This window comes from Mauremys reevesii, linkage group 15 (genome assembly GCF_016161935.1).
Source record: "Mauremys reevesii isolate NIE-2019 linkage group 15, ASM1616193v1, whole genome shotgun sequence".
NCBI lineage: Eukaryota > Metazoa > Chordata > Testudines > Geoemydidae > Mauremys > Mauremys reevesii.
In genome coordinates this window covers 34831743-34849122 of record NC_052637.1, presented here as the reverse complement: position 1 = coordinate 34849122, position 17380 = coordinate 34831743, and the positions used below count along the sequence as shown (strand labels likewise).

At 44.3% G+C, this 17380-nt stretch overlaps 1 protein-coding gene and 1 long non-coding RNA gene across 10 annotated transcripts in view; one reads left to right on the top strand and one right to left on the bottom strand.

Moving 5' to 3' along the window:
- Positions 1 to 17380, bottom strand: part of HLF (HLF transcription factor, PAR bZIP family member) — a 74765-nt gene that overhangs the window by 36901 nt on the left and 20484 nt on the right. For 4 of the 9 annotated variants that reach the window (XM_039500924.1, XM_039500921.1, XM_039500922.1 and 1 more), the window contains exons 2-3: positions 5403 to 5519; positions 3322 to 3657 (exon numbers count right to left, since the gene is read on the bottom strand). In XM_039500924.1, coding sequence (XP_039356858.1) covers positions 3322 to 3657; positions 5403 to 5519 — 453 coding nt within the window. Of the gene's footprint in view, positions 1 to 3321; positions 3658 to 5402; positions 5520 to 5658; positions 5728 to 5983; positions 5993 to 15106; positions 15205 to 17380 lie in introns of those variants that run through there. The other 5 variants (XM_039500928.1, XM_039500927.1, XM_039500923.1 and 2 more) reach the window with 4 other exon arrangements.
- On the top strand, positions 5821 to 9994 carry LOC120383187. The gene is made up of 3 exons (XR_005588367.1): positions 5821 to 6192; positions 6536 to 6728; positions 9921 to 9994. It is a non-coding gene; the product is annotated as an uncharacterized LOC120383187 (long non-coding RNA).

The following is a 17380-nucleotide window of genomic DNA, read 5'->3' as shown; positions in this document are numbered from 1 at the left end:
ATTCATGTGATTTTTGCACATTATTTTTCCTCCCTAACTATTGTCATTCTATTTATTTATTTTGCTTCTTTATCAAATGGTTCTGACAATGGCATTACATGCTGTGCATGGCAAGTGATCAACCAGAGGGGAGAGGAGTGGTTTCCTGCTCCCAGCAGCAAAGTTTGCTTTCTCAAATGTTGTATGAGTGTCGGGTCACAATCAAAGTTTAGTAAGAATATGCCCCTTTATTTGAAAGCATAAGGTTTCTTATTGCTCCGTTTCTGCCAAACTGTTGATATTATGCACTGGGTTATCATCTCGGACACTGGCATAACTCCATTAGAGATACTAAGGGTCTGATTTAAAGTCCCCTGAACTCAGTGAAAAATTCCCATTGGCATCAAATGGTTTTGAATTAGGCTCTGGCTACGTCTACACTACCCGCGTATCGGGGGGTGGACGATTTTTCGGGGATGATATATATCGTCATCTAGACGCGATATATATCATCCCGATCTTCGCTTGCTCGATTATCGACACCGCCGCCACGCGCGGTGCGCGCGTGCGCGCGGCGGACGCCGATCCGACATCGTGAGGCGCGGGTAGCGGATCGATATAAGTATAAGATATTCATATAAGATATTCACGCTTCTGCGCTGAGCTGGCTGCATCTTATATGATTTTTTTTGTTTTGGTTTTCCCTCTATGATCAAAATCCGGCCTTAAGGTGTTTCCTTCTCTGCCTATTGCTTAGGGCAGAATTAGATAAGTTCATAGAGGATAGGTCCATCAATGACTATTAACCAGGATAGGCAGGGATGCAACCCCATGCTCTGAATATCCCTAGCCTCTTTTTGCCAGAAGCTGGGAGTGGATGACAGGGGATGGATCACTTGATGATTGCCTGTTCTGTTCATTCCCGCTGAAGTACCTGGCATTGGCCAGGGTCGGAAGACAGAATACTGGGCTAGATGGGCCACTGGTCTGACCCAGTATGGCTGTTCTTCTGTAGCTTTGAGTCTCATGTAACTCAACTGAAGTCAATAATTATACTCTGGGTTTACACTAGTGTAACAGATCAGAATCTGATGTAAATTTTTGTGTTTTATTTCTTGCCTGATGTTTAACTATTACTTCTCCATTTTTATTGTGTGTGCTTTTTGCCTGGTATGTTACAGGGTTATAGGACATACAATGATACGGCCAACATTACAAACAAGAACCTTCCTCCCTACTATTACCACTGAAATGACAGCTGGGGCCCTGAATTCTCATCTGTCTTAAAGAATATGGTCCTGTTGACTGTACGAATTCTCTTTCGCGCTTTCTCCCTTTTTCTTCCCCTGATCATTTTACATTGTGGCATCTGTGTATTACTATTTTTACTTCTGTTTGTAGTTTTAGCCTGTTAATAGCTAGGTTACCAGTAGGAAAAAGATGACAGGCAATTTTCCATGGAATTCCAACAGATTCTTGACACGATTTAAGCAAAAATTCCTGCAGAGCTGGTTAGCATTTCTCCAGATTATTATTAGAACTGTCGATTAATCGCAGTTAACTCAACTAAAAAAAAATAATTGAAATTAATCAGTTTTAATCATACTGTTAAACAAAACAGAATACCAATTGAAATGTATTACATATTTTGGATGTTTTTCTACATTTTCATATATATTGTATTCTGTGTTGTAATTGAAATCAAAGTGTATATTATTTTTTATTACAAACATTTGCACTGTAAAAACGATAAACAAAAGAAATAGTATTTTTCAATTCACTTCATACAAGTACTGTATTGCAATCTCTACCGTGAAAGTGTAACTTACAAATGTAGATTTTTGTTTGTTACATAACTGCACTCAAAAACAAAACAATGTAAAACTTCAGCACCTACAAGTCCACTCAGTCCTATTTCTTGTTCAGCCAGTCGCTAAAAGAAACATGTTTGTTTACATTTACAGGAGATAATGCTGCCTGCTTCTTATTTACAATGTCACCAGAAAGTGAGAACAGGCATTTGCATGGCACTTTTGTAGCCGGCACTGCAAGGTATTTACTCGACAGATATGCTAAACATGCGCATGCCCCTTAATGCTTCCACCATTGCAGAGGACATGCTGATGATGCTCATTAAAAAAAATAATGTGTTAATTACATTTGTGACTGAACTCCTTGGGGGAGAATTGTATATCCCCTTCTCTATTTTACCTGCATTTTGTCACATATTTCATCTTATAGCAGTCTCGGATGATGACCCAGCACACGTTCATTTTAAGAACACTTTCACTGCAGATTTCACAAAACACAAAGAAGGTACCAATGTGAGATTTCTAAAGACAGCTATGGCACTCAACCCAAGGTTTAAGAATCTGAAGTGCCTCCCAAAATCTGAGAGGGATGAGGTGTGGAGCATGTTTTCAGAAGTCTTAAAAGAGCAACGCTCCAATGCTGAAACTTCAAAACCCGAAGCACCAATAAAGAAAATCAACCTTCTGTGGGTGGCATCTAACTCAGATAATGAAAATGAACATCTGTCGGACCTCACTGCTTTGGACTGTTATTGAGCAGAACCCGTCATCAGCATAGACGCATGTACCCTGGATTGGTGGCTGAAGCATAAAGGGACATATGAATCTTTAGCACACCTGGCACCTAATATCTTGCGATGCCGGCTACAACAGTGCCATGAGAACGCCTGTTCTCACTTTCAGGTGACATTATAAACAAGAAGCGGGTAGCATTATCTCCTGGAAATGTAAACAAACTTGTTTGTTTGAGTGATTGGCTGAACAAGAAGTAGGACTGAGTGGACTTGCAGGCTCTAAAATTTTACATTGTTTTATTTTTGAATGCAGTTTGGTTTGTTTTTTTTTAAACGTAATTCTACAATTTGTAAGTTCAACTTTCATCATAAAGACATTGCACTACAGTACTTGTATTAGGTGAACTGAAAAATACTATTTCTTTTGTTTTTTTACAGTGCAAATATTTGTAAGCAAAAATAAATATAAAGTGAGCACTGTACACATTGTATTCTGTGTTGTAAATGAAATCAAAATATTTGAAAATGTAGAAAACATCCAAAAATATTTAAATAAATGGTATTCTATTATTGTTTAACAGTGTGATTAATCAAGCGATTAATCTTTTTAATCGTGCAATTAATCATGATTAATTTTTTTAATCGCGTGACAGCCCTCATTATTATTATTGGCCCTGCCAATGACTTGCTTCATGTTGGACTTCTCTATGTTGCCAGTCAGAAATAATTATCTACTTCTTTCATTTGTTTGCGGGGCTCATTTAAGAACTTCCAGGGAAGGTCTTATGGCTGATTACCTGGTCTGACTGGGCTCTGCATGCAGTTTTGAGACACCATGCCCGGATGGACTGATGTAGATGCCCTGCTGCTGAGGTCCATGACAGAGGGTGCTGCTGAGGTAGCCTGCTGGAGATTTGGCTGGTGTGGACTCTGGTCATGTTGGGCTGGGCTGGGTGGAATTCCATTTTCCGAGAGGAATTCTTCCAGGTCCATGTATTCCAACTGGAAAGTGTCTCCATCATATGGCAGTGTCTTGTCCCATAACGTTGGCCCCAAGAAAGCTGACTGCGGGACTGAGGTGCTGGTGCTGTCATCATCTAGCTTCTTTTCTTTGTCTTTTTCTTTACCAAATGCTTGTAAAAAACACAATAAAGATGTAAGTGCTGAGTAGTTAATACTTATTATTTTCAAGAAGATATTTTCCACTGTCTCCTATTGTAAGAGCCTAACATCTCATCACATACGTAAGTCCTTTGATTCTTTTCATCTGGCACAGAATTAAAAGGTCCAACCAAATGACCATGAACTGAATGTAGGCATATTTTCATCAGTTCTGTCTATTTTTAGTTAACAATTCAGCAGCACTCAGTGCGGCTTTAAATAAATGCTCACAGATTTCTTGAGAATGTCTGCACTAATCGACCAAGCAAGTTATGGGGCAGATGTTGCCAGGTATTTTATTGTGTTTGAAAGGAACAGTTGTCATCTAAAAACCCCAAATACCTTAACATTATTAAATAAAAGGGCCCGATCTTGCAGTCCTTAAACAACAAATCAGCTATTGAGCTTAAGTTGTTTTGCTTGCTTTGAGGTGACAGAATCGGGCCCATAATAAGTAATAACACCGTATATCTATCATCTGTAGAATTAAAAATAACTTTAAGCTACTTCATTTTCTGCTGTATATGTTTACAATAATGATTAAAATATTTTGGGATAAATATACTCAGGAGATGTAAAAACAGGTAAAAAAATTAAGAAAAATGCCCAGACTAAAATATTAAGAATTCACTAATTGTTAAACAACTTAAAGTGCCCTTATTCACTCTTACTTAGGAAAATGCTTTAACTCCTACTAAAAATTAACAAGACACAATTATACCATGCATTTTAAGAAGATTTAGCCCCTTGATTTGCTAGAGTCTAAATTATTATAGTTTTTTTTCCTAGTTATATTACCATTATGAACAGAATCCATAGATGTTGCAGGAAGTTTGTATGTTTTCTAAGAAACACACATTTTTGTAATAAAAACACACCTGTTAAAATCCTATTATGATTGCATTATCTTATCATCCCCCAAAAGTGTAAGTTGCAATTTTTCAGCTTTAACATTCTTATTAGTTACCATTCACCCAAATACGTTTTACACGTTCATTAAAAAAAAAAGTGTGCAAAATCAGGAAGTAAAATTGTCACAAAACCAAAAAAAGAAAAAAATGCTCAAACTTCAGTCACCCAGAATTTATACTCATTTCTGGAAGGAAATTTTTAAGATGTGCTGCCTGCTCTTTCCTAATAAGTCCATCTTCATTCAGTACAGATGGAATTTATTTATTTTCTAAAGAAACGCAGTTTAGTACCCATTGCCTAACTAGAAAGTGATTGCTATGCATTGATTCAAAAGAAAGACAGTTGTCTTTCATTACTTATTGATCATATCATACTGTCTGTATCTAAAGAATAAAAGTATTCGAGTCTTGCAAAAGCTAAATTTTGCTGGGGTTCACAGCTGAACGGCAGGCAGTTTTCTTCCTATTTATAGCTGCTTTTCTAACTCTGCAGAACACTCAAGGGAAATGTATTGAACAGATGAAAGAGTGGAATTCTGCACTGGAAAGGCAGCGGTTTGGTACAATCATCCTGACATGCATGCACTTGGGACCAGATGTCCTGATTCTACAGGGACATTCCCGATTTTTGGGTCTTTTTCTTATATAGGCTCCTATAACCCCCCACCCCATCCCGATTTTTCACACTTGCTGTCTGGTCACCCTGCTTGGGACTAACCAGTTACAATATTAAGTTGCATTTAACATTCATTCGACTCGCACCCCCCCCCCTCCAATTTATATATCAGCAACTTTCTGCGCCTCACCGTCTTCGTGATTTAGCGGCAGCTTGAGAGGGTTTTCCAGCAGGGATTTCAGCACCCCGTAAGTCGGAGGTAGGAAAGTTGGGTTCAAAGGGAGAGGTCGAGCCATTTTCTCTATCGCTTAAAATAAAAATAATAATAATAAAAAATCTCCTGGACTCCTCCGTGAAGCTGGAGCCAGCTGAGCGCGCTCGGTCAGGTCTGGCCGGAGCTCCCCTCGCCCCCTTGCCAACACACCGACCCAACCACCACAACGAACCAGGCAGCCGCGTCCTCCGCCCAGCCCCGCTCTGCTCAGCTCAGCTCACTCGCGCAGCCATGTGCAGACACGGGCAAGAATGACGTCAGCGCCCGGGGGAGGAGCTGCCAGCTGAGTCCCCGCGGAGCGTGGCAATGAAATTGCGTTTCCTGTCACCACCTTGATGCCGTTTCCACGCGTGAGCGCGAACCGCGCTGTGCTTGATTAGGGGGCGTCGAGCCGGATCTGCTCGCGGGGACACCAGGACAACCCCACCCGCGGGCCATGCCCTGCTTGCTGCGGCTGCTGCAGAAGGGAGAGCGCCACTGGGCTGCAATAATGTTACCTCCAGCCCACCGTCTAGTTATTACTTTGTGACTCTCTGGGGTTCAAGCTGGGTCCACAGTAACCAGCGTTTGAATGAGTTTGACCTATCCTGGTGCACCAGAACATGCCCAGAGCGCACCTGGAACAACAACAACAACAACAAACTTTCACCGCGCACAGACGCTTCAATGCAACTATCAACATTGCAATGGGACTAATCAGACAAGGGTGAGAGGATTATTTAGGTTCCTATCCCATGAGGTGTTGACACCCTCCTTCCCCAAGCTTCCACTTAGGGTGACCAGACAGCAAGTGTGAAAAATCGAGACAGGGTGGGGTGGGGGGTAATAGGAGCCTAGATACGAAAAAGTCCCAAAAATCGGGACTGTCCCTATATAATCGGGACATCTGGTCACCCTACTTCCACTGCATTCAAAGAGAAAAATATATAGTATTGTCAACCCCAAGCATCCAAAAATCATGAGTCAGGCCACCAGAAATACCCAAACAAAAAGGAGGCTTAAAATTTATGAGCTTAAACATACATTTTGGATTCTCTCTATTTGTCTAGGTTTTTGTTAGGGTCCATTTATTTTCAAGCTTTTCTCTGCAACACGAAAGGAAAAACAGCAAATATTGCAGGACTCAGGAGAGGACTGAAAGTGCTGGAAACACTGAAAAGATAAGTGAAAGCATCTGGAGCAGTTGCAGATGAGATCAGCTCATAGCTGGGACAGAACAGAATGCTGCTGATTTGGAAGCAGGTGATTCCTTTGTCATGAATTATTCCTACCTAGGAACATTCCTGTACCGGTTGGTTTACACTCCAACCAGGGCTTCACTCCTTGTTGGGGAATTTGAAGAAGCAAGTATATCTAGCTCTTGGCAGTTGCCAGTATAACAGCACCTTCGAATTCTGTCTGTGCAGCTAAGCGAGTCCCTCCCTCCACCCCAAAGTCAGTAACAAACATAAAAGTTCTTGTTTGTAACAAAGTTTAGGTCAATGGACTGAAATACATTTTTACAGTGAACACCACCCCTTCCTCCCTCCCCCCCCCAAAAAAACAATATTTTTTGCCCTGGGGCCTCATTTTGATGACACAAGAAAATACTAGATGAGGTGTGGGTGAAGTGACATTATATTTATCTAATCTATTTATGAAGCACCCAAATCATTCTGGTATCTAGGTACTAACCATGGTATCTAGCTTCACAGTTTCACACTACAGCTTTTTTATTTTGTAGCTTTCATATAATTAGAGATGAAAGAAACCTAACAGATCTTTTAGTTCATCTGGCTGCCAGTAAAGGATTGCTACTTACAGCACATACCGTGGAAGACTAGTCCACAGATTTCACCATTAGGAGGGTTTCTTGATCTCCTATCTATATTTTCCTGATGGGGCTTTTCCATCTTTAATTTCTGTGATCCTACTCTCAGTTACATACAGGGCCACCGAGAGTGGGTTCGGGACCCCCAGCAAGGGCGGACTGGCTAAACAGGGCCGGAGAAGCCGGGCCCCCTTCCGGACCGCCGGGTCCTGGTAATTTGTACCCCCTCTCATCGGCCCTGGTTACATACCCCCCCCTTTTTTTGCCCACATAGGTTTCCCCCCCTCATCACTGGATCAGAGCACTCACTATGTTTGCCCCTTTTAAACAGTTCCACTCCACCCTTGGTGTTTATATCCTTCAAATACCTGTAATCACTTATATCTTTTACATCTCATCCTGGTTGGTTATCACTTAGACAAGTCGTACTTTCCCTTATTTAGCTCTATTAAACTTTCCTCAGACTCAGTCCCTTAATTATTTCACATTTGTTATATACCTAAACAAATAAAAAATATATTCGCCCTGATCTAGTCATTTCTTTACCAAGATTTACACATCTCAAGCCTGCTTCTTGCTTGCATACATATACCTGCCCCTGGAAATTTCCACTACATGCATCAGACGAAGTGGGTGTTCACCCACGAAAGCTCATGCTCCAAAACGTCTGTTAGCCTATAAGGTGCCACAGGACTCTTTGCTGCTTTTAAAGATTTACAATCACATTTTCATAACCTCTTTGCTTTTGAATGGCCATTATTTAAAAAAACCTATTAAATGGGTGTCTATCTATTACTCTAGGCACTTTGATGGGTATTTATACAAACAGTCCAGCTAAAATTAGCAGTAACCCACAAGCTCTCAATAATCTCAACCTTGAACCAAGAGTATGAGAGCATTGGCCTAGACAAAACCTAGGGATTTAAAGTGATCGTCTGGTGTTTCAGAGAAAGAGAAAGTGTAGCATTAACATAATCAAGGAAAACAATTAAAAAGAGGATATGAAAGAACCATGACATGGCACAAAGCCACGGTCTGAGATTAGAGATGTTTTAAGGAGTAACATGATAATAGCAGCACAGCATATTACAGGCCACCCAACGAGACAGAACGACTGGATTATTAAATGATTGCACACATGGCACTAGTGCGTAAAATGGCCAAATTGCTAGTTACTGGAGACTTTAATTACATATGTACAGAGTAAACGACATTAAGAGGAGGGAAATGATTGGCAGTGTTGCATGCATATATCTGGTACAGGAATGATTTTCTATTCAGTATGTGCATAAATAAGAAAGGGAACCTTTATGAGATTTGGTATTAAGCAACAATGAGGATAGACAGAAATATAAGATGCAAAGGTAATGGAGAAACTGGGAACCACCAATAACAGACAATATTCATTTGGAATTAGGATATAAAAGCTCAAAAAGGAAGAGAAAAACTATTGAACTTTGTTATGGTTATTATCCACCAAGTGCAAAATATACTCAGTAAAATCTGATGAAATAGGATATTGAATTCAATATAATAAGACCCAAGCTTGTCTCTTTCGTTATTTGACACCATGAAGCGTGAAAAACTCCTAGGAACAAATTGTGTCTAGACCTGCATAAGTGTAGGACAAAGAGTAGCAACAAAACGGTCCAGGGGCCATATATAATCCCAGTCTTTGAGTTCCCAGCATGCAGGGACTGGAAATTAACTCAAAGGGACAGGGGAAGGGAAAAGTCATTCCCTCCCATCTATGGACTTGCCAGCAGAGCTGGGCCAGCATTCAGGGAAAACATGCTGCATAAGTACCGGTATGTAGCACTTCGTCCTGTGCTTCCAGATAACTAATCTTCTCCCCTGTCTTAGGATATGTCTACGCTCCAAGCGAGGGGTGCAATTTTGAGCTTGCATAGATATACTTGTGCTAGCTCTCAGCTGAGCTAGCATGGTATAAATAGTAGTGAAGCCACAGTACCACGGGCAGCAGTGGCACGGGCTAGTCGCTCCAAATATATACCCATGCAGTTCAGGTGGGTTTGTATTCGGGGTGGCTTGCCCAGGCTGCCACTGCCGGGCTACTGCGGCTATGCTACTCTTTTTAGTATGCTAGCTCAGATGAGAGCTAGTGAGAATATGGCCACACGAACCAGGAATCACAGCCCTAGCTCATCGTGTAGATGTATCTTAACAAAGGTAATAACTTAAAGCAACAGTTCTGCCACAAAGGTTATTTATATCGCACAGACAGCTTCCTTACACTGCCAAATCACTGAGATGCTTTTCAGAATTATCCAGTAAGGGTCACAGGTACGCAGAAGTTGCCACATGCTTACCAGCTATAGTTCATCTCTAGTCAGACCATATCCTATTTCCAACAGTGGTTATTGCCAATTAGCTTTAAAACTAAGTATGCAATAATCTAGCTGGATTTCTGCATTCTACATACAGTCAAAAGGCAGCTTGTTTTGAATATTTATTCCTACCAGAGTCACCAAGAGAAAAAAAACTTATTTGTACATAATGACAGAAGACCACGGCAGATCACTATTTTTCCATATAGAAAACTTTTTGTTTGCTTCCCAGGTAAAAATTAACTCAGTTAGTGAATGTTTATGTTCCTTTTCCAGGTGTTTGCATCACAAAATCTTGGGTCAGCATGGAAGTGTTCAAGGATGCTATTTTTCAAACTGACTCCAGCCAAGTTAGTATAAATCCATATTTTTTTCAGGCTCTGCTTTCTGATAACTCTTTCCCTTCTCTCATCTAGGCGATTTGAAAAAATTAAACACATGAAGATTTCCACTTCTCACGAAGAGCCCATCTATACTACACGTCTAACCATACCAGTTCACACCTAAGACACGGCCAGCTTTTAACCTAAGGTTTTCTTTTGCATGTAGGTGGGACAACATAGCTATAGACCTGTGCTGAGGACTAATGACCTAAGTTATAACACAATCCTGTAATTCCCAACTACTAAACCAACATCTCAGAACACAGATTATTTTACCTGTGCTAGACAAGGCCCCATACAGGTGTTAGTGTAAATGGGTTCTAATAAATCTGTAGCCGTTTAAAAATCTTGCAAACCACATTATCCACTTTACATGGACTAAACGCTGCAGTATGAACAGGATTTTACATGTAGACATTTCCAGTTCCACAGTTTCTGGTCCAGAGTTTGATTCTGTTCACCTTTCTCCCCATATTCCTCATGGTGGAAATGCCCTCTGTTATTTCCTCTTCTTTCTGTCTGCTGTTGACAGAGCTGTTGACAAAGACAAGAAGAATTGAAAATGTCAATGCGGCTCTTCAGCCTTCCTCAGTGCCCATGTTTCACTGCCATACAATGAATATGGTACAGTAGCTATGGTTCTGCTTGGTTGGTATTTGTTTTTCTTCCTGACAAACTGTCCAATGATGTTGTACAATGTCTTTGTGTCATTCTATGCTGCTGAGGTCTGTGCATCCATTGCAGTTTTGTCCATACATTCTCATTCGTCTTCCCTAGCACTTTTTGGGACCTCTTTGTTCTTTACAGCATTTTCCTCCTGGAGTCACTGTGTGTTCTTGTTCTTGCTTGATTTACTTTCAGTTTAATTTTGCATCTTTCATCTATTTTCGGCCATGTATCCTCAGATAACCATTCCTTATGGTGTTTCTTCCTGAATCCCAGCACTTCTTTGCAAGTTTCGGTGAGAGCTTCCTTTACCTGTTTTAATTTGCTGTCTACTGTTCCATAATCTTCATCTTTTGTACCTGATATCTATTTGCTTGCACAATTCTAAACTCTTGTTGTATTGTCATCTGGTTTAGCTTGCTGATGTTATAACATGGGCATCTCTGTTGTTCAGATCTCTTTTTTGTTCTTATTTTTATTCTCAATTTTGTTCTCGCTAGTGTGGTCCATATCTGCCCTGTTCCTGTTATGTACATCTAAAGTTCTTCTCCATTTGTGCTGAATTGTAATGTGATCAATTTGGTTCTCAGTTGTGTGATCTGATCACCTCCAGGTTATCTTATAATTAGTATGTTGAGGGAAGATATTTCCTCCAATGCCCAGATCATTCATACCACAAGAGTAATCAATCAGTACACCATTTTTGTTAATTTCACCATGGCCTTGTTTCCCCATAATTTCTTCCTTGCCAGTGTAGTAGCTCCCGACTTTAGCATTTATGCCTTCCATTACTAGGAAGACTTCTTTGAGCAGCTACACAGTATAGTAGATGACATCCCGAAAAAAGAAGTTTTCTTTTCCCTTTTGGCTAGCTTGATTTGTTGGAGCATAACATTGAATAATGCATACTTTCTGGAAGAAAAACAAATACCAAACGACCAGCCCAAGACAAGAAGGACAATTAAATATATGGGGAGAATATTTGTCAACTATTGAATGGCAAGCCAGTGGTCAATCCCCCAGACACAGAAGGAGGAGAAGATCTGGATGTCAAACTAAGATTTATCCCCAGAGTAGAAGTAGAGAGGGCAGTGGAAAGGCACAATGTCCAGGTAACATCCCAGTGGAGGTTCTCAAGCCAGACTTGAAGAACACAATAGACATTTTGATAGGCCTCTTACAAAAGATATGGGAAGAAGGAAAAAAAATACCAAATGAGTGGGAAAAGGGTCATATAGTGAATCTGCCAAAGAAAGGAGACCTCAGTCAGTGCACAAACTGGAGGGGCATTCAAATGACGTCAATCCCAAGTAAAGTTTGCATTATTCTTTACAGAATAAAGAAAGCAGTAGATTCAAGGTTAGACAAGAATAGACGAAGGTTCAGACAGGATAAATCCTGTATAGATCACATAGTAACCCTATGAATCAACCCAGAACTGTTGATTGAATGGCAGTCACCACTTTACACAAATGGTATAGATTTAAAAAAAGCTTTTTATGTCATGGAACTTGTTACACCACTTTGGAATTCCCCAGAAATGTGTGAACATCCTTCAGAGCTTCTATGAAAATATGACATTCCAAATAATACATAAAAACTGAACTGATTAAGCTGTTCAAGGTTACTACTGGCATCAGATAAGGATGTCTTATGTCACCCATGATCTTTTTACTGGTAGTAAATTGGGTAATGAGAAAGATCACAGAACAACCCAGGGGCATACAGTAGAGTGTCATGCAGAAGTTGGAAGACCTTGACTTTGCAGATGACATCAGCTTGCTATCCAATCCCATACCTATAGAGACATGCAGACCAGACCAAATGATCTTCAGGCCTAGGCACAATAAATAGGGTTGAAAGTCAACACCAAGAAAACTAAAACCATGGGAATCAACATACAACAGAAAACACCAATAACACTTTCCGGGACTGACACAGAAGAGGTCTGATATTTCACATATCTTGGCAGCACTGTAAGTAAAACGGTGGAACAGATGAAGGCACAAAAGCCAGACATGCCTTCACAACGGTAAAGCTTCTCTGGAGAAACAGAAAATTTGCCCTCCAAAACTAACCTTTGAATATATAACACCATTGTAAAGTCTGTCTTACTATATGGGGCTGAAACTTGGAGACTTATTAAGACCTTACTATCTAAACAACCAGTTTTCATAAACAGCTCCCATAGACAAATCCTAAATATAGATGGCCAGAAGAAAATCACAAACAAAGGACTCTGGAGGAGGATAAAACTGAAACCGATAGGACAGAAAATTACGGAATGAAAATGGAGATGGCTAGAACATAGAGGGAGGAAAAACCTGAATAACATAACAAGACAAGCACTGGACTGGAATCTCCTGGGCAAGAGGTGATCAGAAAGACCAAGGTTAACAAGGAAATGCAAAATAGCAGTGGAACTGAAGGCTACCAAAATGACATGGGAAGAAGCAGCGAGAGCCTGTCAAAGATGGAAGGCAGTGGTGAAAGGCAGGGGCGGCTCTACAGTTTTGGCCGCCCCAAGCAGTCATGCGCGGGAGGTGCCCCGGGGCGCGAGCAGCGGCGGACCTCCAGGCATGCATGCAGCAGAGTCCTGGGGCTGTCGGCGTGGCGGCTGGGACCCCCCTGCGGGACGTTACGGGTTCCACGGCCCACGGCCCGCCGAGAGCGAGCCGACGGGGCGCCTGCCAGCCGCCCCCCCCCTAGATTTTGGCACCAGCTTGTTTTTGCTGTGCCTGCTGGTGCCCCTGGGTGAAAGGCCCTATGTTCTGTCTGGAATGAAGAGGCATAAGTAAGTAAATCAACCATTGTTCTATAGATCCACAGCTTTGGAGTAAACATGATGTCAGGTCATCTCCACAGAGGCCAATAAAAGGCCTGGACTGTGGCAGCAGCTGCTGCTATACAAGTGTCTACTTCCTTTGATCATTCTCAAAACTGGCTATGACACTTATCAAGTATTTGACAGTGACCATCTGGATAGATTAATGCTGAGCTGGTTGTAATCTAGAGTTGGCAGTTGCTTGATGGTAATAGCCAGGGATTTAGTTTTATCGGGATTAATAACCAGACTAATGCAGGCTGTTTCTTGCCTGAACAAACTGGCCCTCAGCTGCAGTGATTTACCAGACTGAGCCAACAAGACAATATCATTGGCATATTCAAGATCTTGAAGCAATATGGTGCTCAGCTCAATACTGACGGATGCCTCCTCAAGTTTATCCATCAACCAACCAGTGCCAATATTGAATGATGGTGACAAGATGCAATCTTGCCAAATTCCCACGGAAATAGAAAACCATGCCTTGTATCTACCATTAACTCAAAACACAGTTTTCCATTGCATTACAGAGCTGTTCTATCAATAACACAAGCTTCCCAGGAACACCAGGTTGCCTTATCAGATCCTACAAGCTTGCTTGATGCACTGACTCAAAGAACTCGATAAAAAGTGTTGTGCATGGCTTATTGAATACAGCCATCTTCTCAAAAAGCTGTCTCAAGGTGAAGATCTGGTTGATACTGGACTGATCAGTACTAAGGCTGCACTGACTAGCCTGGCTTTTCACTGATTCAAGATACGAACATGGAAGAGAAGAGTATCCCGGGGCAGGGACTGAGAGGAGCGTAATACCTCTGTGGTTGCTATATTCGGCCTTATTGGCCTTTTTGAACACAGGCAGAATAACATCCTTCCTCCTGTCATAACAGATTACACTAATGCAGCAGATGGTCTGGAAGAGCCCATGCAGCTGTCCTATCACAATACTTTCCCCTGACTTCAGCAACTTGGGGGCCCTTTCCCAGACTTCAACTCACAGACCACGATATGAGTCTCTTCTTGGTTGAAGGAAAGTGACTCTGCCGGAATTTCTTGCCCCACTTCGAGCGGCAGAGGGATACTTGGCAGCAGACAATCAAGGAGTGTCTTGAAATGAGCATCCCACTGATACAACTGCTGTTGCAGCTGGCGGCTGAAATCCTGAGTCTTTGCAGGACAAACTGGTGCCGTCTTCCACCACAAAGCTGAAGAGAGGCTGCGGAGATCGAGCTGGGCAACAGCCTGGTGTGAACAGGTTGCCTGAGTTGACCACCAGGATTCCGTATCTTCTGCAATAGCTAGACGATGTTCCAGAGTCAAACCTATTTGGCCTTTGCTTTCGCTCTCAATAGACGTGTCTTTCAACAGCTCAGGTTATACAAATACCACATTACTCATTTCCAAATGCAGATGCACCTAATTCTACCTAGCAGGCCTGACATTAAAAAGTCACGAGGTTGCAGCAGCCCACCACCTTACTGTCAAAGTGAAAACGGACACACTTGAGACGCAAGCCTTCGTCTCTCGTGAAACAAGGGCAATGTCATTGGTGGCCACAGAATTAGAGGGGCTGATGTTTCTTTACCCACCCAGCAAAGCCCCTAGATAATTAGAAGTGAAATCAGTATCTGATGCTCCCATGGAGGAAGGGAGACCACTGAGCGTTGAGGGGGGTCCCGGGGCAGGGGACCCCGCTGGCTGGTGGAGGCAGGATTCCTGCAGGAGCGGGAAGTTAGCCTTCCCACCAGGCTGCTCATAGCTACCCGCCCGAAGCACATTGGACCGGCTCGGGCAGAGGCGAACCCGAGAGTCGCGCTCTGGTTGCCAGCCCAGCCCGCGCCCGCGCGCGCCCCCGTCACATTGGAGCCCCGCCTGCGTCCAGGCGGCGGCGCTCGGCAGGGATCACGTGGGAGCGCGCAGTGACCTACTTTGGGCCAATGGCGAGGGGCCCGGTCGGGGCTGCGCTCGTCTGCGTCGGGGGGCCCCCGAGGGGGGGAAACTCCAGCGCGGCTGGGGGAGGGCTCCAGCCCGGGCGTGTGGGGGCTGCGGAGTAGGGGACAGCGGGGGGATGGTGTTTGGGGACCGGGGGGGGGCAGGGGGGTCCGCGGGGGGTGGTGTTTGGGGCAGGGGACAGCAGGGGTAGGTGTTTGGGAACGGGGGCAGGGGACAGCGGGGATGGTGTTTGGGGAGATGGGGTTCCAGGAGACAGCGGGGGGGATAGTGTTTGGGGGGAAGGGGGGACAGCGGGGGGATGGGGTTTGGGGAGATGGGGGTTCCAGGGGACAGCAGGGGGGATAGTGTTTGGGGGGCGGGGGGCAGTGGGGGATGGTGTTTGGGGAGATGGGGTTCCAGGAGACAGCAGGGGATAGTGTTTGGGGGCGGGGGCAGTGGGGATGGTGTTTGGGGAGATGAGGGTTCCAGGAGACAGCGGGGGATAGTGTTTGGGGGAAGGGGGACAGCGGGGATGGTGTTTGGGGAGATGGGGGTTCCAGGGACAGCAGGGGATGGTGTTTGGAGGAAGGGGGTCAGCGGGGTGGTGTTTGGGAGATGGGGTTCCAGGGGACAGCAGGGGGATGGTGTTTGGGGGAAGGGGGGACAGCAGGGGGATGGTGTTTGGGGTAGGGGACAGCTGGGGATGATGCTTGAGGGGCAGCAGGGGTAGGTGTTTGGAGGCCGGGGACAGCAATGGTTGGCGTTTAGGGAGCAGGGGAGGTTGCAGAGGCAGGGGCGGCTCTAGAAATTACGCTGCCCAAGCAGCGCGGCGCGCCGCCGCCGCTTCCCCCTCCCTGGCGGTCCCCCCCCCCGCGCGGCTGTTGAGCTCGCAGAGACTTGCCTCGCGGCAGGTCGCGACCGAGGAGCCCGGCGCGGGGGAGCGAGGCATGACTGCACTGCCGCCGCCCGGTCCCCCGTTGCCCTGCTGACCTGCCGCAGCATGCCCCTCGGAGGTCCAGGCGAGCCGCCGACGAGCGCGCCCGCAGTCATCCTGCCCCCCCCCCCCAGCCTCCCCCCCGCCTGGGGGACCCCTCACATTTTTTTTTTGCTTAGGCACCAGCTTGTTTTTTTGTTGGTGCCTAGCCGCAGAGGACAGCAGGGGATGGCGTCTGAGGAGGAGGGGGGCTCTAGGCGACAGCAGAGGATGGCATTGGGGGAGGAAGGGGCAGGTGAAAGTGGGAATGGCCTTTGGGAGAGGGGGCTGCCCTTACTTAAGCTCAGAAAAGCAACTAGTCACGACCAGGCACATTGCAGTGAGAACGAGGTGTTTCCAGGGCACCGGCTCCAGAACTCAGGCTGAGCACCTGTACCTCTAATAGGAGCAATGGTTCAAAGCAAAGCATTAGGTCTTGGCTTCTTCTGTAGCTTGTGCTTTCCCCATCCCCACAGCTCATGCTCTGTAACAGGTAGCAAGTATCAGAGGGGTAGCCGTGTTAGTCTGGATCTGTAAAAGCAGCAAAGAATCCTGTGGCACCTTATAGACTAACAGACGTTTTGCAGCATGAGCTTTCGTGGGTGAATACCCACTTTGTCGGATGCAAGTGCATCCGACGAAGTGGGTATTCACCCACGAAAGCTCATGCTGCAAAACGTCTGTTAGTCTATAAGGTGCCACAGGAGTCTTTGCTGTAACAGGTAGGGCTATGTGTCCATATTGAAATGGGGCTGGGGGGTTCTGCAATCCTATACTGACAGCAACACACAATACAACCCAGCCTCCCCCTCTAGCACTGGGACTGGAGGGGGAGATCACTTATTCCTGAGCTCCTTTTATAGCATTATGGACCTGTTGCCTAGCAACTCCCCCTCTTATGCATTTTGAAGCATTCCCACATAATTGTCACCTGCCCAAAAGTTGAGGGCATGTTTGA